Source organism: Prionailurus bengalensis, chromosome A3, assembly GCF_016509475.1.
Source record: "Prionailurus bengalensis isolate Pbe53 chromosome A3, Fcat_Pben_1.1_paternal_pri, whole genome shotgun sequence".
In the NCBI taxonomy this organism is placed as follows: Eukaryota; Metazoa; Chordata; class Mammalia; order Carnivora; family Felidae; genus Prionailurus; species Prionailurus bengalensis.
The window spans coordinates 140,541,071-140,565,190 of NC_057354.1; the positions used below are offsets into that span (position 1 = coordinate 140,541,071).

The following is a 24,120-nucleotide window of genomic DNA, read 5'->3' on the forward strand; positions in this document are numbered from 1 at the left end:
GTGGTGGGAGAGGCGGCCTGCACATCCTCCAGGTGGGAGGAGACTCCAGAACTAAATGCCCCCCGCTCTGCCCCCAACCCTCAGGGCACCCTGATGGGGCAGCTGTTCCTCTACACTTGTTCTACTGCTGAGCAGTGATCCACTCAGACTCTGGGTGAAGACCGATCGGTGAGTGGTGTTTCTCCCAGGACTCCGGACCACCAGCTACGAATCAGGGTAGAGGCCGGCTGTAGAGCAAGCTGTCACCCATCTAGCCATGCCACCCAGGAGGGCTCCAAGGAGCAGACGGTCTCACTCCACAGGTGGTGGGGTCAGGCAAGGACATTTATGGCTGCAGGGGCCTCCTATTTCTTTCACAAACACTTTATCATAAGTGGAAGCAATACACTTATTTTTGTCATTTTACTTCCTAACACTGAAGATAAACATGCATAGATAGCATCATAGACCATCTGAAAGGGACAATAAAAGCACTGTTTTCTAATTCTTCACTTATCAATAAAAAAGCAGGCAGACTTCTATCTTAGTTGTATTTTTATAATCTCCCCAGTTTATTTTGAAAACAATCTTTTCTGCCACAAATCCATATGAATTTTAGATTAGTTACCTCAAAGTGCACAGAAGTTACCTGTATTTGTCTATAAATCAAACAACAAAGAAAGAATACTTGACGTATCAATATTTAAGCATTCCAACATAAAAGAACTTTTCCCAACTTTTTAATAATTTTTTCCCCACCTGAGCTCATCTACATTTGACATTTGGGTCACATAGCATTTAAAAGGAAAACCAGCATACAGTGACTTTCCTTCTGGATGGAATTAAATTTCCAGAGGCAAAATGGTTCAAATGGAAAGAAGCTGACTTCCCTGTGAAATAAACCGGACAGACAGACAGACAAAAACTAGCAAGCATTAAATATCCTAAAGATGGACACCTAACTCTCTTTCCCACTTTCTACGTCAACGGTGTGCACTGTGAGCTGGGGTGAGCTCCCACGGATGGCCCGCTGGGCTGGATGGGGGCCCTGGCGAGAAGGGGTCATGAGACAGCGGAGGGCATCGTCCCCGTCGGTGGTCCGCAAACTCAGGGAGGAAGAGGCGGAGCTCGTGTGCCCACACGGCCTGAAGGGGATGCTGGAGGTCTCTGTGCTCTGGGGGTCGTGTCCCACGATTTTTGTAACCGGGGCAAAGTGGGAGTTCAACTCGTCAGGAACGCTTTGTGTACCCCACAAACTGGATGAAACATTTCTATTTATTTGCCAAATACAGTAACTGATTTCCATCTACAAGCATTTAAGAAACAGGGTCAACCGAAGAAGCAGCTGCGGCCTCACTGTGGCTCCTGTGGGGCTCGCCGGGGGCCGGGGGCACGGGTGCGACATCAGCAGGCCTTCTCCAGGAAAGCTCTGCAGCACCTCACACACTGCTGGTAGACGGTCTCAAAGTCGGACTCGTTCCCCTGGAAGCACAGGGGGAAGAACAAGTGAAAGCCGCATGACAAAACGCCCTTAGGAGAGCCTCATCTGGTGCGGCACACGGCAGGGCAGGGCACGGCAGGGCAGGGCAGGGCAGGGCGTGCACAGGGGCTCATCTCTGTGCCACCGCCACACAGCAGCGTCACAACGGAAGGAGAGGTGTACTTACATAATAGGGGTCTTCAATAATAAGCTGTTTCTGTGGATCATAGCTCCCGAGGAGTTCAATTTTAGCTTTGCAGTTTTTAATTTGATTACTCTTTCTATTCAAGTCTCTGTAAAATTGAAACATGAACTTAGTTTTCTGATCTATGGTTTCAAGTTAAACAGGGACATCTGCTAGGGTTTTATGAAACATCCGTATCAAACCCCAGCAAGAGTGACCTGATTTAGAAAGGAAACCAAACCCTCGGTCGACCCGAGTGACCCTCCATATGCCAGGGTTTCTGACTCAGGCGAGAGGGTTTGCAACAGCAGCACATTCTCACGAACACTCTGACGCACGATATGCGCTGCGAGCCGGGCAACAACTACATATGCCCTGTGAAACACATGTTGGAACGATTGAATCAAAAAGCTCCTACTTCAGAGACTAAACAAGGGTGGCAGAACGGACCTCAAAGAGCCACGTGAACCAAGTGCCCAAGGGCCGCAGATCCCACCTCAGGTGTCCCGACACATGCACCGGGTCTCCCTGTCTAGCCCCTGCTCCTGCGTTTGCCCCTCCAGCCTCTGCCCAAGCTGCAGACACAGCTCTCCTGCCACCGCCTCCTCCGCTCCCACCGCGGCAAGAACAGCGGCGACTTTCCAGGCTGCATCTTGATCGTTCCTCCGTTTAGTTAGCAACCCCCACTGAGCACCTAGGATGAGTCAGACCCCGTGCTAGCGAGGGGGAGGCAGACCCCTCCAGCAAGCGAGCGAGCTGGCCTGAAGCGTGGGCTCCGCCAGCTCCGCCCCTGCGCTGGGTGCCCACCGACCCCCGGGACTGTGCCAGGAGACAGACCGCAGGAAGTTTCGGCCGGACACCGCTGATACGGTCAGTACTGTGTCAAGTGAGAAAAATGAGAACAAATCGCCGAAAAACAAAAATAGAAACCATGTATCTCAGTGATGTTCCTGATTCACGGAGACAACAGTAAGGCTGTGAATCCTATCTGTCCGCCACATGTGGAATACCTGTGAATTCGCACGGACTTAAGGCAGTAGGTCCCCGAGGCCACACTGAGGCCACGTCCCAGCCCTTCCGTGTGCTGGTGAGTGCTGACGGCAGCAGGCGGCTGCGGTCTTGGTTCTCAGCGTATTAACACGAAGTCAGTAAAGCTGGCTGTGTGACGAGGGTCGCAGTGCCCTGGGCTTACAACTGGGAGTTCTTCATACTCTCTTGGCTCATCTAACCTGCAGTGGCTTCAAATTTCTAATGTGCATTGTATTCACTTATTTTGGGCATGACCACATTGTATCATGTTGTTTGTTAGGTGTAATTCTGTGTTAGCACACGCAGCCCACACTAGACCCTGCGGCCCCGGGGGCAGGCGGCATGAACGTTTTCTCCTTAGCGTTCCCCAGCACCTGGCACTGTGCCAGGCGCACACATCTCAAGAAACACCGAATTCCTTGCTGCCCAAATGCATGCATGTCCCCTGGGGTTCAACAGACACGTAAGGAGATGGGGCACCGTGGGGACTGCGGCTCACGTGAGACCCACAACAGGCTCTGCTGAGGGAAGCTGAGCTCAAACCCCCCCAGCTCGGCCTGCGCCAGCTGTGAACCCGGGAGCCACCCTCTCGGTGCCTCTCCGATTCGACGCGGAACGACGATGTGCAGGGCCCACAACGCACCACATCAGTTGGCCACTGTTACTTAATACCCCAGCCTGTCTGCTTCTGCTTTTCAATCAGTTAAGGCAATCAACAATTTAAACAGAGTGAAAAGTTTCCTTGTTGCTGAGTTTCCTCAGTCTTCCTTGCTGCAGGATGGGGGACAGCAGGTATGGGGAGGTTAAGAGGAGAAACACAGTGAAACACCCGTGACCCAGGAATCACTACAGAGGTGACAGCTTTACCCCACCCTCTGGCAAAACCAGCAATGCCTGACGCGGACCAGGCTGTCCCTTATCTGAGGGCGTGTCTCTTGGTAAACACTCCGGGGAGACAATTCTCAGTTACCTTCTGGTCTCTTACTATTGTAAACAGGTAATTGTATATATTGTGACCATCATTTCTATGAAAACTTTACTAAAAAAGTCACTTTAGACAAGTTATCTGACCTATTATTAAATCGACAGTTGAATAAAAATACCCTTAAAACACGAGATTACCTTAGATTGCTTTCATCCATACAAAGTATATAATCAAACGTGGCAAAGTCTTCCTTGGTAACCTAAAATTAAATAAGAAGTCAAAAAACAGTGTTTATAACAATCAAGTCTAGAGGACCCAAAGCAGTACAAAAAAATTTTGCTGTGTTTGAATTTGGTACCCAATTAAGTTAAATAATTTAGGGTACTTTAAAGTTAGAGTTAATACTATTAAGTTCCTTGGAATAATAGTAACATAGTATAATATGTAAACAAAGTTTATACTTCATCTGCGATTTCTTAGTGACAAAGTATAATTCACTTCACATATTAAAATGTCCTACGTCCAACCCCCCCTCAGTGTTTTACTCTATTTTTCCTTGTGTAGGAACGCAATATCCTAGGCCGCAGTGACAAACACCAAACTATAGAGATGGATGGCTGTCCCTGTGGGGCCCTGTGCAGGGCAGGTAACACGCCAGAGGAGATATAAACCAGGCCAGGCCAGGCCAGGCAGAGAGTTCTGGGGGAGGGAGGAAGATATACGTTAAGTAACGTGTTCAGAGAAGAGTCCCTAAGAAGGAAATCTGTGAGTAACTGTATGTAGGACTCGGCTCTCCCGTGAGAACCCATGATCTGAGCAAGACACAAGAAAGGATGCCACTCGGTACTTTTACTGATTCTAACCTGAAAACTTACAAGTTTTCCAACATCACACTCTATCAACGGAAGCCCACTACGATGTAAATGGGAAAATTATTTTAAGATTTTTAACTATTATATATAATGATGCAATAAGAAAGAAAGGAACATAAACAGGTCACAAAATGAAGGTGAAAATAATTTCTAAGAATGCAATTTCTCAATAATAATCTTCCTCTCTAAAAAAATCCTCTAAAATACAGGAGTACCAGGAAACTCAAAAATAAGATATCAAAACCCTGGTTAAACAGAGCAATGATGCTATTTAACAGCCAGTGTAGTGAACGAATAATAAATATGCTCCTTATTCTGTTAAAAATGTAAGTTTTGGCTGTTAGTATGCACTTGATTAGTTTCTGATACAGTGTGTTACTCAAGTGCTGAGGACTACAAGTTGTTAACATTCCCAAGGTACTATGTTATTTCAAGTTCTATTAGAACAAATACTACACGCTATTTTCACAAAACGGTTTTATGAGAAATTTAATTTAGGATCAAATATTAACATTACTTTTAATTTTAGAATTATTGCAAGTGTAGATAAGACAGTCTTAGAACTGACATCTACCTATAAAATGCATACATGTTTAGATATTAAAATACTTGAGAAAGAATAAGAATACCTATAATTAATATCTTATAAAAAGCCATTTGGGGGTGCCTCGGTGGCTTGATCAGTTAAGCGTCCGACTTCGGCTCAGGTCATGATCTCACGGTCTGTGAGTTCGAGCCCCATGTCGGGCTTTGTGCTGACAGCTCAGAGCCTGGAGCCTGTTTCAGATTCTCTGTCTCCCTCTCTCTCTGCCCTCCCCTGTTCATGCTCTGTCTCTCTCTGTCTCAAAAATAAATAAACGTTAAAAAAAAAAAAAAAGCCATTTGTGTGCTCCTGTGACGAGGTTTTGAGAGGCCAGAACCCCAAAAGGAGTCCCCGCCATGGGTTATGCGTGGCAATATTTACCACTGAATATTAAATATTTAATACCACTATTAAAAAATGAAAATGGTGAAGAGTGGCCTATTCTGTATTTCTGCAAATCTCTGTAATGTCTGCTTCCTGGAGGACAGACAGGTTCTCCTCTGCACGTCTGTTACCTGATGTGCAACGTGCTGAGTGCGAGTGCACAGTGAACCCAGCCTCACACAACATAAAGGGAGTATTTTCACGGCCACTATAGATAACTGTGGATGCTCTGTGATACTAAAACTCAGTAGTGGTAGTTTCTTAAAGGTTACTTGCAATATAGAACATGGAAACATATCAGTAAATTTTTATTACTTTGTTCAAGTCTACTGGTCTACTGGTCCTTGAACGGACTCCTTAGCATGTCCATTTTTTTTTAAGTTTACTTATTTATTTTGAGAGAGACAGAGACAGCACGAGTAGGGGAGGGGGAGAGAGAGGGGGACAGAGAATCTGAAGCAGGCTCCGCACTGTCAATGTGGAGCCCGATATGGGGCTCGAACTCACAAACCATGAGACGGTGACCGGAACAGAATTGAGAGACAGACACTTAAGCGCCTGAGCCACCCAGGCGCCCCTACGCATGTACCATTTTGACCTCATGGACACTTTGAGAATTTGAGGGCAGGGATTCTCAAAGAGGGGGGCAGATGGCAATGTCTGTGGACATCCTGATTGTTATGATGGAGAGGAAAGGGGTGCTCCAGTATCTAGTGGGCAGAGACCAAGGACGCTGCTGAACATCCCAGACCACAGCTGTCAGTACCGCCAAGGTGGAGAGCATACTCTAGATGCGGAGAAGCCTGGGCAAAGGGCCACTGCTGGAAAAGAGAAGCTCCAAGGACCAGGGAGCAGAGAAAAACTGGACAGAAGGGCTGACGAGACAAAGACCCCAGAGAGCAGCGAACCTGACGCTCAGAAGCTTTCTTCTCAAACCATTTGCCACATTCTTAAACGACTCACGGCAAAAAGCTAAGAAGCCCCAGGGGGAGGCTGCAGCTTCTCAGGGAGGTGGCAGCTGTCAAAGAGGGGCCCTCGGTAGACTCCTGGAAGGTTCCACAGAGGAGGGACCAGTCCCTCAAAGCCCAGCCTCCCAGCGGGACCGACAGTCCATCACAGCCCAGGCCTCACAGGGGGGACCAGTCTACCACAGTCCAGGCCTCACAGTCCAGGCCTCACAGTCCAGGCCTCACAGGGGGACCGGTCCATCACAGCACAAACCTCACAGAGCCACGACCAGCCTGTGAGAAGGGTAGAAAACGGAGAAGATGACGTTAGAAACTTATGTTCAAAATACACGTAAGCTGAATCTCTGAAGAGAAAGCCAAGAAGAAAATGTAAAAAGAAAGTAACGAGAATTTTCCAAAACTAACAGAAACCACCACGAGGCAAATTCAGGAAGCATACTTTGGCTTACCATAGTAAAAGTGCTGGAAACAAAGAATCCATAAGGAAAAACCTAAAGACAGCAGAGGAAAATAGAGCAATTTCAAAAAACAGAGACAACTGATTCGATGAATCCAGCCAAACCATTAAAGCAGAAATACTATCAGTATTTGACCAACTCAGGAGAGCAGAGAAGGAAGGAACATCGCCCGGCCCGTCTCAGGAGGCTACACAACCGGGCCGTGTGTGCTGCTGGGTGTGCCCCCCACCCAGGCCTTCCCCAGCAGAACCCCGTGGGTGCTCACCGTGGCATCGCCGACCTAGAAACGCCGCGAGCGCCCATCCGTGGTGGGACGGACACGACTGCGGCGCGACTGTGAACGGCCCCGAAGCGAGAGCAGGGGACGGCCGGAGAACCTCCCAGAGAGGAAGGCCCACAGAAAGAGCACACGCTACAGGTCCCACGGCCACAGACATAAAAGGTGGCAAGAATCTGAGCGGTGACCTCTGCAGTGGGGGGGGGGGGGGCCCAGGCCCCGAGGACCACGGACGGCCACGCACGGTCAGGGCTCTGCTGAGAAAAATGTCTAACAAACCAAACGTCCCCACAGACTAACCAGATGTGCGTTCACACACTCAAAAACAAACGAAGCACCCTAAATACATTTATTAAACCCAGGTGGAAAATATTGGGAAAACTAAAATTTTAAGCAATATGACAGAATAGTTCTCACACAGATAGTGACAACCGCTAAAAGAAAGCCTGTAAACAATCACAAGATGCTAAAAGGTAACAAAGACCTGAGGGGATGCTAATTTGCAAAGCAAATCTCACCGGTGTTACCAACCAGACAAAAAAAAAAATCACCCTTGAGAAAATTTTCTTAAAAGCACCAGGGAAAAATAAAAAAGCAAAACAAACAAACAAACAACAGATGATGTGTGAATATTATTCCTAAAACCAGCAATTACAATTCTCCTTTCAAAATTTAAAGTTTCTAGCTTTGTTTTTTAAGACGTGTATTTAAATTCTTCATTTGTACCCCAAATTATATACTCGTATACAAAAAATAATCCAGTCTTAAAAACAGAAAACATGAAAGTGTGATGGCCCATAATTATGAAGGACTTTGAAATCAGCAGGTTCTGTCAACCCTGGAGATTAGAAGGACATGTGATACAAAAAATGTTTTCCTGGGGCGCCTGGGTGGTTCAGTCGGTTGAGCATCCGACTTCGGCTCAGGTCACGATCTCGCAGTTGATGAGTTCGAGCCCCAGGTAGGGCTCTGTGCTGATGGCTGGGAGCCTGCTTCAGATTCTGTGTCTCCCTCTCTCTCTCTGCCCCTCCCCTGCTCATGCTCTCTCTCTGTCTCAAAAATAAATGAAAAACATTAAAAAAAATGTTTCCTGTCCAATGAAAATTCCATTTAAGAAAACGTCAGGCCCTTAAGGAAGTTAATAACTTAAATAGTAAACTGTTAAACACACAATCAGCTAAAAGCCAGAAATGAGCAGTTCACAGATTCCAGAGTAAACTTATTTAAGCCAATATAACGTGCATACCCCTGGCTTCTGAGACATCACTAATGCACCAGAAGTGTTTCTACGGCACTTTTGCGAACTTTCTGGCTCACACCTCTGCATGTTTTTATTAAAACAAACAAATAAGCCAATGATCAAATTCCTGTTCTACCACTTTGAAGCTGGGTGACCTTTGATAAGTATTTTCTCTCCAGAACTCAGTTTCTTTATCTGCAAAATGAGTTTACCAAAGACTCCCTTCCTAACAAGGTAATGGAGAGGACAAAAATTGAGATGATCAAAATTAAAAATACAACGCTGTGTGGCAAAGCAATTTGAAAAGCTTTAAGTAAAGACATGACTTAGTATAACAATGATTAAAGAGTCTTTGTCCTGTCTTATACAAGGTTCTCCTCCAAACGCGAAGACTAAATTATGGCTCTCACACTGCCAGCCATACTTCTAAATACATATGTTTGACAAGTGATTTTCAAAACATTCAGTGGCTTCTCATTTTAAAGGCTGTGTACGCAGCCTGTACATTTTGTTAGGTTGGATACAAAAAGAAGTTAGAAGATTGAGCCAGATGTTTTAAAAATCCAATGAATTCTCCATAAAATAATCACAGTGATAAAGTAGCTTCTCCACGTAACAATGTATGAAGCATTTTGTACCAGAAATGAAGCAGATCTCTTTAGCAACTAGTCCTTGTGGTTGTGGAAGGTTCCAGAGCACACACCTGCAGCAGCCTGCTAGCGAGGGAGCACCACGAGCCTGCCCTGACGGCTCACTGATGCTGTGGCATGGAACCCTCACAGTCTCCCCTGTGGTTATGCAAGAGTCCAGAACTGTGCAGCTCAGCTAGCCGCTTACCAGTTCCAGGGGGCTACTCAAATAAGTTAACACGTAAACTCCACTTCCTCTGTCACACTGGCCGTATTTCAAATGTACCACAGCCTTTACTGGCTTCCACACCGTCTGAGCGGACACAGGAGGGTTTACTGCCCAGCACTCCAGACTCTGAACCCAGGAGTCCAACCGCTGGGATCAGTAACACCCCACATTTCTAAGACACTTCACAGTAGAAAATACATTGCTGTATATGTTCTAGTACTTTATTCTAGCAACAAACTTGGAATGTAACCAGACTAGTCACCAGGAAGATCTCAGAAAATAAAAAGGAGATTCTAACTCCAGCCCTTAGGGAGGGCTCTCTCCAGTATCAATTGCGTGATGATACATGTATTTCACTACGTAAATTCCAAGATCACGCACATCTTTCAGAACGGTGGAGTCAGCAGCGAAACAAGGAGGACACACTGTGGCTACTTAAACGGGCCTCAAATAACTGCTCATGCACACGCCAGTGTGGTTAAGCCGCTCACAACTTCACAAGTCACGGGACACCAATAATAGAAATTAAATGAGAGCTCTGCTACCTGTCGTGCTTTATGGGCTGTGCTAATGGCATGATTTCTGAGGCAGCTCACAGCTCTTGGATCTGGTGACCGGCCCACGTTCCAGTCAGAAACAGCGCCGCTGTCAATGACCCACTGCAACACAGAACACACATGTGCACTTTCAAGTTCCGATACGGTACCTGCCGGGCAACGTGAGTCATGGGAATACCATGCTTCCTCATGCAGTTCTGCCCTCGATAGTCAGGAGGGTTCCCTATTTCATATGTGGATGTCGCTGCACTGTCTATCCTCCACTGCAGGAGAAAAAAAGAATTTTTTTCACAATTTTCTGCCCCAAAGGCATTCGGGTTGGCCTCTTTAAGACAGAGAATGGTACTTACGTTATCTGAAAGATTTTGCTCAGTTACAAGCTTTCTGAAAACTGCTTCTGCGATGGGTGACCGGCAGATGTTACCTTGAAAAGAGGGAGCGCAGAAAGTGGGCATCAGGTCTGATGCAAGGGCAGATGCTGGATCCCCGCAAGCACTTCACCCCGACACCCAGCAACGGCACCTCCCCCAGGAGAGACCGCTGAGTGGCAGGACCTCTGGGGAACAGCCGGTCACTCTCCATCTGTCCAGGTGCTCAAAGTACAAAGAGCCAAGATGTCAGAAAAACAATTACCGCCCAAATCATCGTTTTCCAGGTTGCTATCAGTAGCCCAGAAGTGAGTCGTGAAACCAATGAAGTGGGTTGCAAGGAGCCTACTTTAAAATGAAATACAGTAGCATTAAAGATACGGATATCCAAGTATATCGCACATAAGGAGGGATCCTGTTTCATAAGATACACAAACAAATGGATTCAGCCATAACGGTAGTTCAGCACAAGATTTCACTGCGCGGTCTGTTGCAGGGCCTGCCCCAGTGCCACGGAGCCGGCCGGCTGAAGCAAGGCCGCTGCCCTCCAGGCCAGCAAGTCTGCTCGGAACTTCCGACATCGGCTGCAAGCTCAGGGACCCCCAGGGCCACCCTCGCTTCAGAGCAGCCAGCTACAGACTCAGGGTCCCCACAAGTGCAATAATTCTCTAGAAGAACACGAAAAACTCAGGAAAATGCTAGACTTGGGATTATAGGTTTATAACAAAAAGATTCAAAGCAGAACCAGCCAGAGTTAGAAAGCAGAGGGCAGATTCTGGAGGAGTTTCACACGTGAAGCTTTCTGGTCCTCGGGCACGTGTCACTTTCTCGTCATCCGTGTGGGACAATACCCAGGGCACTGGGGCTTAGCTCACCAGAGCTCCAGTGCCAAGGGCTCACTGAGTGTCATTAAGTAGTCGTGACTGATGAAACTATGGGCCTGAAGCTGAACTCATTCTCTGGCCGTCCCCCACAAGTGCTCACACCCCCAACCAGACTCCCCCTCTCAGTATAAACTGCACAGGGACCTCCTGGAGTAACAAAACACTATTACCGTAGGGAATTCCAAGAGGTTGTACGTTACCACCCAGGACCCGGGACAAAGGCCAGGGAGGGCCTAATTCCTTACTACACTGGGGGAAAAGATAAAAGACATAAAATCTACTCTCAAAATACTTCTACATGTGCCAAGCAATGTGTTACAGAAAACTCAGAGTTAGCTATAGCAAAACAAGAAAACAAATGTGGACAGACAAGCAGTATACCACAGAAGCACAGGAAATTAAAGATTCTAAAAGCATAAACAAGATAGTAAGAAATTTCTTACCAGGAAAAAAAAAAAGGAAGATTGGAAGGGAGGAGAAGGACCTTTCTGGGCATTTAAGTTAAGGGTTGTATGAATAAGAGAGCAGTGAATGTGTGCCGGAAGGCCTGGTTACAAGGACCTTAACTGTGCCTGGGAGGTGGGCCCAGCAGGTCCAGTGGGAAGGAATGTCCAACAAACATACTCTGCATGTGTCCCACACAGGAGCCCAGCGCTGTGCAGGGCCTGAGGACAAAGGCTCTTCTCACAGTCAGGCAGACAACTGCAAGACACTCAGCCCACAGAGGCCAGCACGAAAACACTAGGACTAGACAGGAACTGAGTTAACAAAACACACACCACTTGACGCATATTAGAATCTTGGGGTTTGTGTTAAGCATGTAGAATTGGATCTTGTAGAGTGTTGTGAAGCACAACTAATTCCCCATTACACGAAACCGACACTGACTTTACTACAATCTTCTTCAGTTTCCACATTAGTCTTCAATCTAATAACGTACTTATAATATTTTTCCCCATAAAGATTGTGGTTTCCACAGCAGTGAAAAAAATCTGTCAACCACTCAACCATGAAGGGGAAGAGAGGAATTGATCCCCAATGTCCTCTGTAAGCTAGTTTGTACTGTGAAGTTTTTCCTTCACACATTCTGAATTTTGTAGAGTTTTTAAAACAAGTATCATCCCCACTCTGTTAATTATTGTAAGGCTCTGATAGATGTGTCATTGTTTTACTTGTCCCCATGTACCCTGGGAATACTTCTGAAGAGCAACCACTCGACTCAATTTAAGACAACCCTTGTTATTTTGAAACTCTAGAATAGATGCTTACAATCTCACATCTAAAGACATAATTAAGACTAGTCTCACCCCTTTACAAATAATTATTAAACAGCTTAGTTTCCCCACAAGACAAAACCTAGGATTATTTGCTGCCTTAAAGTTAAGGCATATTCACCCAAAATTACTTTTTTTCCCCAGAGAGTTCTATTTACAGCAAGGTATGAATAAGTATAGATGGGAAAAAATTACTACTACAAAAATTAGAAGTCATACTACTTATAAAATCAGCAGAATCCTGCTTCCTTGTAACTTGCTCTATTTCAAAAGTTGATATCACCAATTATTTAAAAACAGAGCTCATGAGTAAAACACAGTAATGCAGGTTTCATCTATGGAAAAGTTCTAAAAACTTAAAATGTCATCTTCAGATTTCTTTGGAAAAAAGATCTGTGAAGTCTCAAGTTTTGTTGGTTTTTTTTTTTTTCCCCAAATTAGGCAGATAATTCATACTCGTACTGCACACCTTTATTTCAAGGACTGAGACTCACAAAAGAAAAAAATGAAATTCTCCAAGGGTAGGGGCTGTGTCTCTTACCTTGAGCCACACCCCCCCACGGTGTACAGCACAAATGAAGTATCAATAAATGTCAATTAATTGTTTGAAAGAGGTAATCTGGCACCACTAACGTTATCACTTCCAACCACACTGGCGGTGGCACAAACACCAGTGCCTTCGACAGTAAGGCACCATCTCTACCGCACAAAACACGGAACGTTCAATCATCTTTCCAAACTAAGCACTGCAGTTCTTTCTTGCCATTAGCCTTACCCATGAAAACATCTGACAGTTCTCTCTACACTTCAGTGTGAAAAGAGCCTTACAATTAAATGCTTTGAAGGAATACATTTTTTACATTTCAAAAACATACCATTCTTATTGCTCTAAGTACAGGCCATCATGGGAAAAGGCCTTCATCAGGCCCTCAAGTCTGCCCAGAACTTGACCCCTCCCCCGCCCCCACCAGTGAGGCCCTCTCTGGTCCAGCACATGCCCCTCTGCACCCCTGGTCTCACCCCTCTCCAGTGTAATCTCAACACAGCAGCTGAACACTTCTTTCTAAGTGTCCCTCTGCTCAATGGCTTAATCCTCCAGTGGCCTGTGTCCTTCAGAGTAAGCCCACGTCCTCACAGGCCTCACCAGATCTGTCCTGTGTAGGCCCTAAAACAGCATCTAAACACTAGGATTCATTGCTCATCACCTTTATTATGTATGGCTCCCGGAGCCAAGAATAATTTTTACCTTTTTAAACAGTTAAAAAAACTCAAAAGTAGAATAATACCTTGTGACACGAGAAAATTACATGGAATTCAAATTGCAGTGTCCATAAAGTTACACTGGAACACAGCCAAATGTTATTGCTTATGTATTGTCTACGTCTGCTTGTGAAAAGTACCAAATATTTACTTTCTGGCTCTTCACATAAGGGGTTCACAGACTCCTGCCCCCGAGCACTCATTTTATGTAAGGAATTCGCTTTCCTATGCATCCAGAATGGTTCTAGTTATGTATTCATGGTGGCATTCAAATTACCTTCAAGAGCCTTCAGGTACAGAGGAAGGTCTGGCTGAAAAGCCTCCTGGGTCTCCAGGCCAGTGTTTCCCTGCCAGTGTGAACAGGACCAGCACTCTCACCGCAAAACTGTCCACCCACTTTCTCCTGGGCCCAGGACACTTTTCCAAAGATCCAAGGCTTGTGTTCTCACCTCTTCCAAGTCTTTGCCCAAATGTCACCTTATAGATGAGGCCAACCCTGACCTAGGCTTGCAGAGTGGGCCGGGCAGGTGAGAGGGATCATGGCAGAGAAAGGACCTCGCTTGGAGAGTGGGCTGGGCACGGGAGGGGACCCGGCTAGGAGAGCGGGCCCAGCAGGTGCGCGGCGCGGAGAAACAGCCCCGGGGCGCTCCATCCCACCCTCCCCGCCCTCCTCCCGATCGCCGTCCCTGGCCCAGCGACGAACCCCAAACAGCACGAGACCCACCCCGACCCTTCGGGAAAGCCAGAATGGGGCTAGATCACGTCGGCTCACCCAGACACACGAACAGCACAGACTTGGACACCGGCTCGGCCATCTTCCCGCGCTCACACCCAGGCGCCCACTGAGCGCGTAGGAACTCCTCCCGCGCAACGCAGGCGCACCTCGAGCGTCCCGCCCTCCGCACCTGCGCAGTCCTGCCTCCCTGGGCCAGGGTCCGGGCCGTGCGCCTGCGCAGTACGGAGGCGGAGGGCGGAGCGTCACTGGAGGACGGAAGAGGTTCCGCGGTGAGGGGGCGGTGTGGGGGCGGGGCCCGGGGGGGAGGTCAGGAGGCGGAGGAGGGACCTCTGGGAGGAGGACGGGCTTCGAGCGGAGGGGCGGAGTGGGGGGGCGGGGCCGTGAGTCACCTGGAAGGGGGAGGGCCCCAATGGGGGCTGATTGAGGTCCCGGGCTCTGCGCACGGATCATCTCGGGGTGGGGGAGGGCGCCCGGGACGCATGGTGAGGGTGCGCGGACGACTGACCGATGCTAGAGGGGCCCTGAGCGGGTGCCCGAGGGTCTGCGGAGTGTAAGGGTCCCCGCGGGGCGGGTCAGGCCTCTCCCTCCTTGGCTTCAGGTGAAAGACCCCCCCAGACCTGGGCTCCCTCCCCAGACCTGGTTCCACCGCTCCAGACCTGGCCCCCCAAGACCTTCCCCCCCCCCCCAGACCTGGGCTTCCCCCAAGACCTGGGCCTCCCCTCAGACCCGGGCCCCCCAGACCTGGGCCTGCCCCCAGACCTGCCCACCCCCAGACTTGCCCCCCCCCCCCCCCAGACCTGGGCCGCGCGGCCCAAACGCAAGGCCCGCGATCAGGGGTTGAGCGGAGTCCGCTCGGGACCAGGGAGCACTCCCCGGGCCCCCGAGACACCTGCCTCGCCCTGACCCCCAGTGCTCAGGTCACACACAACCCTCTGCCTGGCGACAGGGCCCTGGGCTGGGGGACCCAACTGTAAAAGACTGGACGCCTTAGAAGCCGCCCTGGGAGGGACGCGGTGAAGTCAGAAATCCCGTGACCGCGCCGTGCTTTCGTCGGGGGTGTATGTGGCGGGTGCTTCGTCCTGGCAAAAGTGGAGTGTTCACCTGCCCCTTACCTGTGTCAGGTGTGCACCTGGCCAGGCGGTCCCCGCCCCGGGAGGCGGGGCCGAGCCAAGGGCGCTCTTCCTCTTCCTGGGGAGGTGTCGGCCGCTCGAGGGGCGCCGGAGGACCAGGCTCTGGGGTCACAAGTGAGTACAGGTGTGGGTGACGCCGCCCAGCCGCACCTAGAGTCGGGACCCCCCCCCACCTCTCCCCTTTAGAAAGTTTGGCTGCAGAGGGTCAAAGGTTGGGGAAGAGGGCGGGAGAAAGGAGGGCGTCCGGGGATTTTGCTGTTGCGTATTATCAACAGGTCATGCCGCAAACTGTCAAAAATTAACCAATTCTGTAGACTCGTCCACAGGTGTTTCCGTACACAGAAAAACTCTTGCTAAGTTTTAGTTTTGGCTACTGTAATTCATTTTATGTTATTTGTAATTAATGTTTGAAAAGCACTTACTACTCTTTTTCGTCCCAATTTGTTTCAATAAGTGACTCTCTAGAGCCCTGCGGTGCTGTGGGTGTGAGGTGAGCTTGACTGGCGGGGGCAGGAAGTCAGCAGGGCGCCCTGGGTCCCCTGTGAGGTTCCGGGCCCTGCATGCGACCACTTGGCCCTCCCTGCGATCAGCCAAGCCAAGCCGTTTGGGGCACCTCCTGTGGTAAGGGGATCTCTGAGCAGAGAGGCGGTGGATAGCTCCCTAGCTCTGGGGGCACCGGAAGTCTGCGGGGCTCCCTGCCGCGGTGGGCTTTCCTATTTAAACAAGTGCGACAGTGCCCTGAATGGGTAGGTGACCACAGGGAAATGACATGTACCTGCTGGCCTGAAACATACCTGTTTCACTTCAACAAATGTTTCAGTGTTGTCACTGCTGCCAGAAGGGCTGAGTTGGAAAGAATGACACAGACCTGGGCCCCTTGCCCCCAGGGAGTAATCTGATGGGCCCAGACAGTTCTACTGGTAGGAGAGAAGGTTTTCAGGTTTTGTTCTGCTTACAGAACATGCGCGTCCTGCATTCTTGTTCTCAGGAATGTTTTTATTGAGATGTGGGAGATGCCTAGTTAATAATAAGTTAGAAGATATGTATTACATGCACAATGGAGAAATCACAGGTCTCCGGGTGCCCTTTCCTTCCTTGTGTGGGCCTGCTCTTGGAACACCTGTGGAGTACCTTACTTCTGAGGTGTCCGCAAATTACTATGTTGGAGGTTAGAATAATCAAATAAGTTATAGCTTCCATCCTGTTGATCTTGTTTAAATTAAGGAGAATTGGTTGTTTGGTTTACTAACGTCCTATTTATTTTTTTAAGTTTATTTATTTTGAGAGATAGAGGGCGTGTGTGTATGTGCACCAGTGGAGGAGGGACAGAGAGAGAGAGGGAGAGAGAGAATCCCAAGCAGGACCCGAACCGCCTGATGCTGGGCTCAAACTCATGAAGCATGAGATCATGACTTGAGCAGAAACCAAGAGCTGGAGGCTTAGCCGACCTAGCCACCCAGGCGCCCCTACCGACATTCTAATTAAACAAAAGTTTCTGTAAAATGAGAAAATGCTAACCTCATCTTTTGTCAGATTAAAAAATAATCATCTTTCCTCATCAAGAGTGATGTGATGCTTTTATTCCACTTAGGAAGCATTTACTCTCAGGAGAGCTCTCACTCTTTGGAAATAGGATGCGGGGCTTCAAAAGGGAAGCTGGTATGGGTCCAAGGGAAATAGGGCTGGCTGTGTTGCTGGAATGACGCTGGTCACAGAAGTCCTTCTGCGTATTGCCTTGTTTGACATCGTCGTATGCAACTTAAAACCTAAGCACACTGAATTTTCTATTTTGGGAAGAGTCCATTTTTTTTCACCAAATGAGCAGACCAGAGCGGCATGTGTAGTCCTGCTCTGGATGAGGATCACTTTTTAGTTTGAGAAAAGATAAAAGTGAGTGTACATCGAAGGTTTCCTAAAGCTGAAGGTTAAGTGCTCACCGCTCCCTACCCTTTGTCTCCCATCTGCAGCCTGTGGTTGGGGGAGGAGAAAGGAAGCTTAGGGTACACTAATGTTCGGGGTTCAAATGCTCAATTTGGTTTAAGGTTTGGACTGCAAGGCTGCTGATGTGAGCAGAGAGACCGGTTTTGATTTCTAGAACTGACAAGTTTTGTCCCTTGAGTCAAAAGAAGAAGTTAAACCAAGGCCACAGAAAGATAAGAATCAGTTGAAGAAACAATGACCGGCCTTAGTTGTCTGGCGGTGGCTTTCAAGACCACAGTGTTCTAACAAAGCTTCCAAGCTCAGGTCATTATGTCAAAGCCCTTTAAAAAATTACTTGGTTGCGTGAAGGTTTTTTTTTTGTTTTTATTTTGGCAAAGATGTGATCAATTTATTCTATATATTTCCTTTGCAGCTTTCTACTTACTTTGATTTTGGTTGGGGTTTTATCAATTCAGTGAATTAACCTTTATTTCATGTTAGTTATAAGGCTTAATAATTTGGTTAATATCTAATTAATGGACATTTGGAAAACCATTTCTAAACTTGTAAACTTTTCCTATAGGTACCTCTCTCATAGTCCAGAGTCCATTGGGGAAAATATTTTAGTGGACGCTGGCTGATATGAAGGAAAGTTGGGAAACCCTGGTCCTGAGTCCACGGCGGGGGTGGAAATGCTTGAAAGTGGTCAGTTTCTAAGTTACTCTAAGCAGGGGTCTCAGGATTCTGTTTTGCAGGGATCCAGCCCCTAGTTTATGGCCCATGATCAATATGGAAATTATTTCCACAGCTTAAGCTTGTTTCAAGCTTTTGAAGTTTCCAAAGTAAACATTTTCTCCCCAGTATCTTAGAAACTCTTAATTAAAAAAAAATTATCTTAGTATAGACATTTTCAAATATTTTAATCACTTTTTTTTAAAGCTTATTTATTTAGAAAGAGCATGTGCACAGGAGGGGCAGAGAGAGAAACAGAGACAGAGACAGAGAGAGGGAGAGAGAAGATCCCAAGCAGACACTGTGCTGTCAGCGTGGAGCCCGACTCGGGGCTTGAACCCATGAACTGTGAGGTCGTCACCTGAGCTGAAATCAAGAGTCAGACGTTTAACCAACAAGCCACCCAGGTGCCCCTTAATCACTTTTTCAAGAACATTTTAATCTAAATTTCTTAGCTTGAGGTGTGGCAGCCAGTCACTCTTAGGAGGAAACTCAAATATTCATGGGGAGTTTGCTTTGGCTTGGGATTCAGGAGACAAGACTTTTGTGCATGTCCAGTCCAAAGGCTTCTTTAGCAACGAATGACCTGTATCGTTATACCTTTAGTGGTATAATAAGGCCAACATTCTGCCCAGACCATGCTCTCTCTATACCTAATGGCACAGCAGAGGAAAAGTGGGTGAGCCATGAGTTGATGCTGAGGACAGGAACTAAGATTTATATCTAAGTTGTTATTATTATTTGTTGCTCTGACAGAGAAATTCACTATATTTAACTATGACTAAGCAATATGATTTTATCAGCAATTTAATAGGATCTGTGCTATTAAAGCAAATTAGCCATTGTCTTCCATAGTTCAGCCGAACACGAAGGCATCCTGACCAAGACCAGGCCTGTCAACCCCTGGTTCACGGCTACGAGGGCTCACAGACCACACTGCATCTGAATTCCCGAGTCTGATAGCCCCCTTCCCGTGTTTACAAAAAAGGCTGCGACCTTTGCCCACAGCAGGATGTTTGCAATAGCAGCTCTCAACTGTGGAATTTGCTTATTTGACTGGTTTAATTCTGCTTGCTTGATAGGGTTCACAGCAGAAAGTCTTCTGGGGGTAAGATTTATGTACTATTTACTGTGTTTTAGTTGCATGTGTCAGAAAATCTGATCCAAATTGGCGTTAGCAGAAAAGGAAAACATACTGGTCCATGTGACTGAACAGTCCAGAGCTGCTGTGGCTTTAGCTGTTGCCCAGTCCGAGGCTCCAGCAGGGCCAGCAGAGCCCAGACTCTATCTGCAACTCTGGTCAAGTGCCCTTCTGTGTGGCTTTGCTCTCAGGCTCTCCCCTTGTGGTGATAAAATGTTGTAGCAGGTCCACATGCAAGCGCCTGGGAGAGGGGAGTTCTGCAGCTCCGCACAAGCACTTGGTGAGATGCAGATAGCAGATCAGCTTTGGTTTGAAGCTCTGATGTGGCAGGAGATTTGTTCTGACTTTCAGACTTGGGTCACCTGCTCAGTGCAGGATCAGTGAAACAGACAAACCGTGACGGTTCTGAAATAAGAGACATAGATGTTCAGCAGCAGAAGGAACCCATTTCTGCCACAGGTTACCGATCGATTTCAGTAAGTTGTATGGAGAATCGAGACATATGAACAAGGCACTGTAGGGTGCAGAGGTCAGTGACATATGCTGCTTCTGCCCTGGAAGGATTGTAGGTTAGTGGTGGAAAAATGAAAAGGTGAGAACATGAAGTGGGAAGAAAACCAGTTGGGTGGGCGTAAGCCTCAAATCACAAACTCGAGTGCCGAAATGGGAACATGTATCACGAGCCTTCATTTTCTTACTTTTTTTTTTTTTTTTGAAATTTTTTTTTCAACATTTATTTATTTTTGGGACAGAGAGAGACAGAGCATGAACGGGGGAGGGGCAGAGAGAGACGGAGACACAGAATCGGAAACAGGCTCCAGGCTCTGAGCCGTCAGCCCAGAGCCCGACGCGGGGCTCGAACTCACGGACGGCGAGATCGTGACCTGGCTGAAGTCGGACGCTTAACCGACTGCGCCACCCAGGCGCCCCAACGAGCCTTCATTTTCTACCAGGCGTGCTGTCTTCGTTCTCTCTGGTGGCAGTCACGTTTTAGAGTGGCCCCAGGTCTGGGCTACCACTGCCCACTCATTTAGCTTTTGGTGTTCAGTTACTACTAATCCTGAAGATGCTGCTACGCTGGCCCTTGCTGCATTCGAAAGGCTCTGACAGTCCAGTCTGCTGGAGCATTGCCCAGTTTCCTCCTGGGAGCAGAACTGCCTGCCCACGCCTTCTGGGTCAGCAGGACCTTGGTGCGGGAGCCACATCGGCCCTGCGCATGCACGGAGCTGAGGCACTCTGCCCACTGGTCTCGTGGCGTCAGCCCTCCTTGGGTTTCCTTCTCTTTTCTCATCCCCCCGTTCTTTAGAGGACCTGGAGAGGACGGACCTGGAGAGGACTGCTTTAGGGTGCTACACCATCAACCTGTCCCTTGCTTCCCTCTGGCCCCCTCTCTCATAAGGTCTGGGAAATGCTACAGAGTTTGAGAGGCAGGGAAATTTTGCTATTACTTAGCACATTTTCCTCTAAACCCATTGTACTTTGTATGCAAGTGAACTGTGTCTAGTCCTCACAGGGATTTGACCTTCAGTTCCCAAAAGCCACACAAATACTTTATCATTTAACACATATTTATTGGGCACTTAGCTATATGTCATTGTGGCATGTGCTGGAGATATTACAGTTAATAAAATAAAATAGTCAATGTGCTTACCCCATGGGGCTCACATTGTAGTGAAGGATATGTACAAGAAAGATCAGATGGATAGGTGGGTGTGTAGGTAGGTAGGCAGACAGACAGACAGATGATAGATACAGACAGATAGATATAATTGATTGACAGATAAATAGAATAGATAGGGATGCAGACAGATATATATGGTTAACAGACAAAGCAGTGATATAGGCCATGGTGCAGACTAAATATGATGGGAAAACTTTGAGGGGTGTAAGCAGTGGGGGACTGCTATCTTACCTATTACTTAGACGGAACATTTTTTTGCAGAAATTACCATAGGGGCTCAAGACTGGGAACAGAGAAAGCAGCCAGGAGACTTTGAATAGACACAAGAATTTATATTCTTTGGGCCAGGCTGCTGGTAGGGAGGAGTGAGATATAATCAGATCTTGAGCATATGTTGAAGGCTTATATTCTGATAGGGTGTGCCAACGGATTGGTGTGGCTGTGAGAGTGACAGAGAAGTCACAGTTAGGCCAGGTTTTGAGTGTGAGCTCCTGGAGGGATAAAGTCTGCCTGGAGAGAAGGCTCAGGGAGAAGGTGAGGAGAAGGGAGGGCATCACAGGCAGCTTTGTATAATTTGAACTGCTTACTTGACACTTCATGCCAAGATGGAGAAAGTAATTGATGATATCGTGAGTCTGGAATTTAGGGGAAGGTTAAAGAGTAGATAAAACCTGGAGATTGTCAGAGATAAGTGGTGCTTACAGTTACAGGACCTGAGCTCTGAGTGTAAATAGAAAAGGATGGGGCCAGGGGGACAAGAGGGTCTTGGCGTCAGGGGATCAAGGCAGCGCTAACAGCCTTGGTGGCTGCTGGGTCCTTGTGAGGCCACCAACCAGTTGTGGGGGCAGGTGTGTTCCTGTGCTCTTCAGCTGATGGACTGGTTTGTGTGAGCCACAGTGGAGAGGCTCTGCCTGCCGCCTCAGGAAGGGACAGTCCCTCCAGGACAGCAGGAGACAGGAACCCTGCTGATCCAGAGCAAGCACTGGGACCCTGCTCAAATGGCAAGCCCACAAGATCAGCCTGGTGACGGGTTAGTCATTCGAAGGGGTATGCAGAATGGTTTCACTTAGAAGCAGCGTTTTAAACTTGGTCTTGAAGAATGAGTTGTATTTCAAGAGGTCAGAGGTTGGCACTGTTTTTCCTTAAGGGGCCAGATAGCACATGTTATTAGGCTTTGTGGGCCAAGAAACAAAATTGAGGACATATGTAGATACTCATATAAGAGAGAAAACAAACTACCACAATTTTTTAATTGATTAAAACTGAAATAGAATAATTGAGAAGTTTTGTTTTTTTTTTTTTTTGTAATACAAATCTTGTGATGAGACAAATGTGATTCTCTTTATGGGAGAACATTTTGCTACTTGAGATTCGAAGTTAGTGTTACTTATCATGAAAATAAATTACAAATGTTCAACTGTTATGCTGACTATGATGTAATTTTACCTGTAACATCTTTGAAAATGTGTTTTCACACATAATATTATTATTGTGTTTTAATTTTTTCAGCCTTTAAAAATGTAAACACTGGCAGTGCCTGGGTGGCTCGGTCGGTTAAATGTCCGACTCCTGATTTCAGCTCAGGTCATGACCTCACAGTTGAGAGGTGGAGCCCTGTGTCTGGCCCCTTACTGGGCCTTGAACCTGCTCAAGATTCTCTCTCCCGCTCTCTCTGTCCTTACCCAACTTGTGCTCACACATGCGTGAGTGCGCTCTCTCTCTCTCTCTCTCTCTCTCTCTCTCTCTCTCACACACACACACACACATACACACACACACACACACACACACACACACACAATATTAGAAATGTAAACACTGTTCTTAACTCCTAGGCCATAGGTGAACAGGTGGTGGCTGGACTTGGCCCAGGGCCATGGCTTGCCAACCCCTGCGGGGTCCCTCATCAATTTACTGCCCCTTACCTCCCAGGGTGTCCTTCAGTGTGGGCTCTGGGATCCTTAGCAGAGCTCCTTAAAGTATTACTCCTTTAAAGCGGGCACAGTGATGAGCTTCCTCAGTACAGGGTGCAGGAGGAATGTGACAGGAGGGACAGGCAGGCGTCAGCCATGTGCCAAGAGGACCCGGGTGGATCCTACCCGCCCTCCCACAGGCCCAGGAGAGGACCCCTCTAGGACCAGGAAGCCTGGGCCTGGCCAGATACTCCCCCCTTGGCCCCTCCACTCAGAAACCAGATCTCCTCAGCTCTTTCTGGTAGCCAGACTCCCACGGCTGGCCCGTGCCACCAGCTGCTGACTGCTTGTACCCCAGAGGGTGGCCCAGCAGCCCCCAAACAGGCCCAGCCTGGGGGAACGTGGCCCCTCTGCCACCTGCAGGCACCACATCCTCTCCAAAGAGGTGTGCACCTCTTCCAAACTGGTCCTTAGTGAGGGCTGTCTCAGCCTAGGGTGCCATCCAGAATGGGTAATTCTCACAGCCGACCTCCCTCTCAACCAGCTCTGCGCATTCCACCTCCTGCTTGGACCCAGGCTCTGCACCTGCTCTAGGTGAGCAGGGCGGGGGTGTTATAGCTGTGAAAGACAGCAGAGCTAGGCAAGTGACGGAAGCGCAGGATAGGACCCTAGCACCTTGAATTGTTCCAAGATGTACACTGATGGGTGTTGTCGGCATAGAGAAGATAGATCTTTTTTGCTTGAGAAAGAACGTGCATGCTCTCGAGTGGGGGATAGGGGGTGAGAGAGAGATCCTAAGCCCAGCTTGGGGGGTTGATCTCAGGACCATGAGAGCATGACCTGAGCTGGTCAAGAGTTGGACGCCCTAAGCGACTGAGCCACTCAGGTGCCCCGAGAAGAGGCATCTTTTTAAAGGTTTTAACATTTCATGAAAAAGCAAAACACTGCTTTGCTTTTTTTAGAAGGACTTGCAAATAGCGTATTATAAATACTATTTAATCAAAGAAGTAAGAACGTTAACATATAGTATCGTATTTGATAGCATTTTTACCCATGTTTCCACCTCTCCAAACTACCTAAGTGATTAGAATATACGTATATAAAACAAGTCAAATCTAGCCCTAAGTTAGAAAATGAAAATTACAAATACTTCTCCCCCATCTTTCTTCTTCAAAATTTAGAATTAATTTTTGAAATGTAATAATTGGGTAATATTAGCTGCAATAAAAAGCCTCCATATCTCACTTACCTAACACAGTAAGAGCCACTTCTCCAGCACGTAATAGT

General features: G+C 47.6%; 2 protein-coding genes across 4 annotated transcripts in view; one reads left to right on the plus strand and one right to left on the minus strand.

Moving 5' to 3' along the window:
• Positions 1-523: 523 nt before the first annotated feature.
• On the minus strand, positions 524-15,534 carry ACP1 (acid phosphatase 1). Of its 3 annotated transcripts, none has more exons than XM_043604666.1 (6): positions 14,353-14,535; positions 10,145-10,218; positions 9,783-9,896; positions 3,795-3,856; positions 1,647-1,752; positions 524-1,461 (listed from the first exon to the last, which is right to left on the minus strand). In XM_043604666.1, exons 1-6 carry the CDS (start codon positions 14,393-14,395, stop codon positions 1,384-1,386), a joined length of 477 nt encoding a protein of 158 aa, XP_043460601.1. In that variant the 5' UTR covers positions 14,396-14,535; the 3' UTR covers positions 524-1,383. The 3 variants fall into 3 exon arrangements, with proteins under 3 accessions (XP_043460601.1, XP_043460600.1, XP_043460602.1); XM_043604665.1 differs by lacking the exon at positions 9,783-9,896 and adding an exon at positions 9,944-10,057 and having other exon boundaries at positions 14,353-14,532; XM_043604667.1 differs by lacking the exons at positions 524-1,461; positions 1,647-1,752 and adding exons at positions 14,706-14,857; positions 15,429-15,534 and having other exon boundaries at positions 3,805-3,856; positions 9,783-10,057; positions 14,353-14,561.
• Positions 14,922-24,120, plus strand: part of SH3YL1 (SH3 and SYLF domain containing 1) — a 40,768-nt gene continuing 31,569 nt past the window's right edge. The window contains exon 1 of the mRNA XM_043604662.1: positions 14,922-15,560. Coding sequence (XP_043460597.1) covers positions 15,377-15,560 — 184 coding nt within the window. The 5' untranslated portion in view covers positions 14,922-15,376. The remainder of the gene's footprint in view (positions 15,561-24,120) is intronic.

Coding starts and splice junctions, on each gene's coding strand:
- ACP1 (XM_043604667.1), bottom strand. CDS start 14,797: ATGCGTCCCGGGCGCCCTCCCCCACCCCGAGATGATCCGTGCGCAGAG. Junction 14,562..14,705: donor TGGGGCCCTCCCCCTTCCAG/GTGACTCACGGC, acceptor TCCGTCCTCCAG/TGACGCTCCGCCCTCCGCCT. Junction 10,058..10,144: donor AGCAAAATCTTTCAGATAAC/GTAAGTACCATT, acceptor TTTCTCCTGCAG/TGGAGGATAGACAGTGCAGC.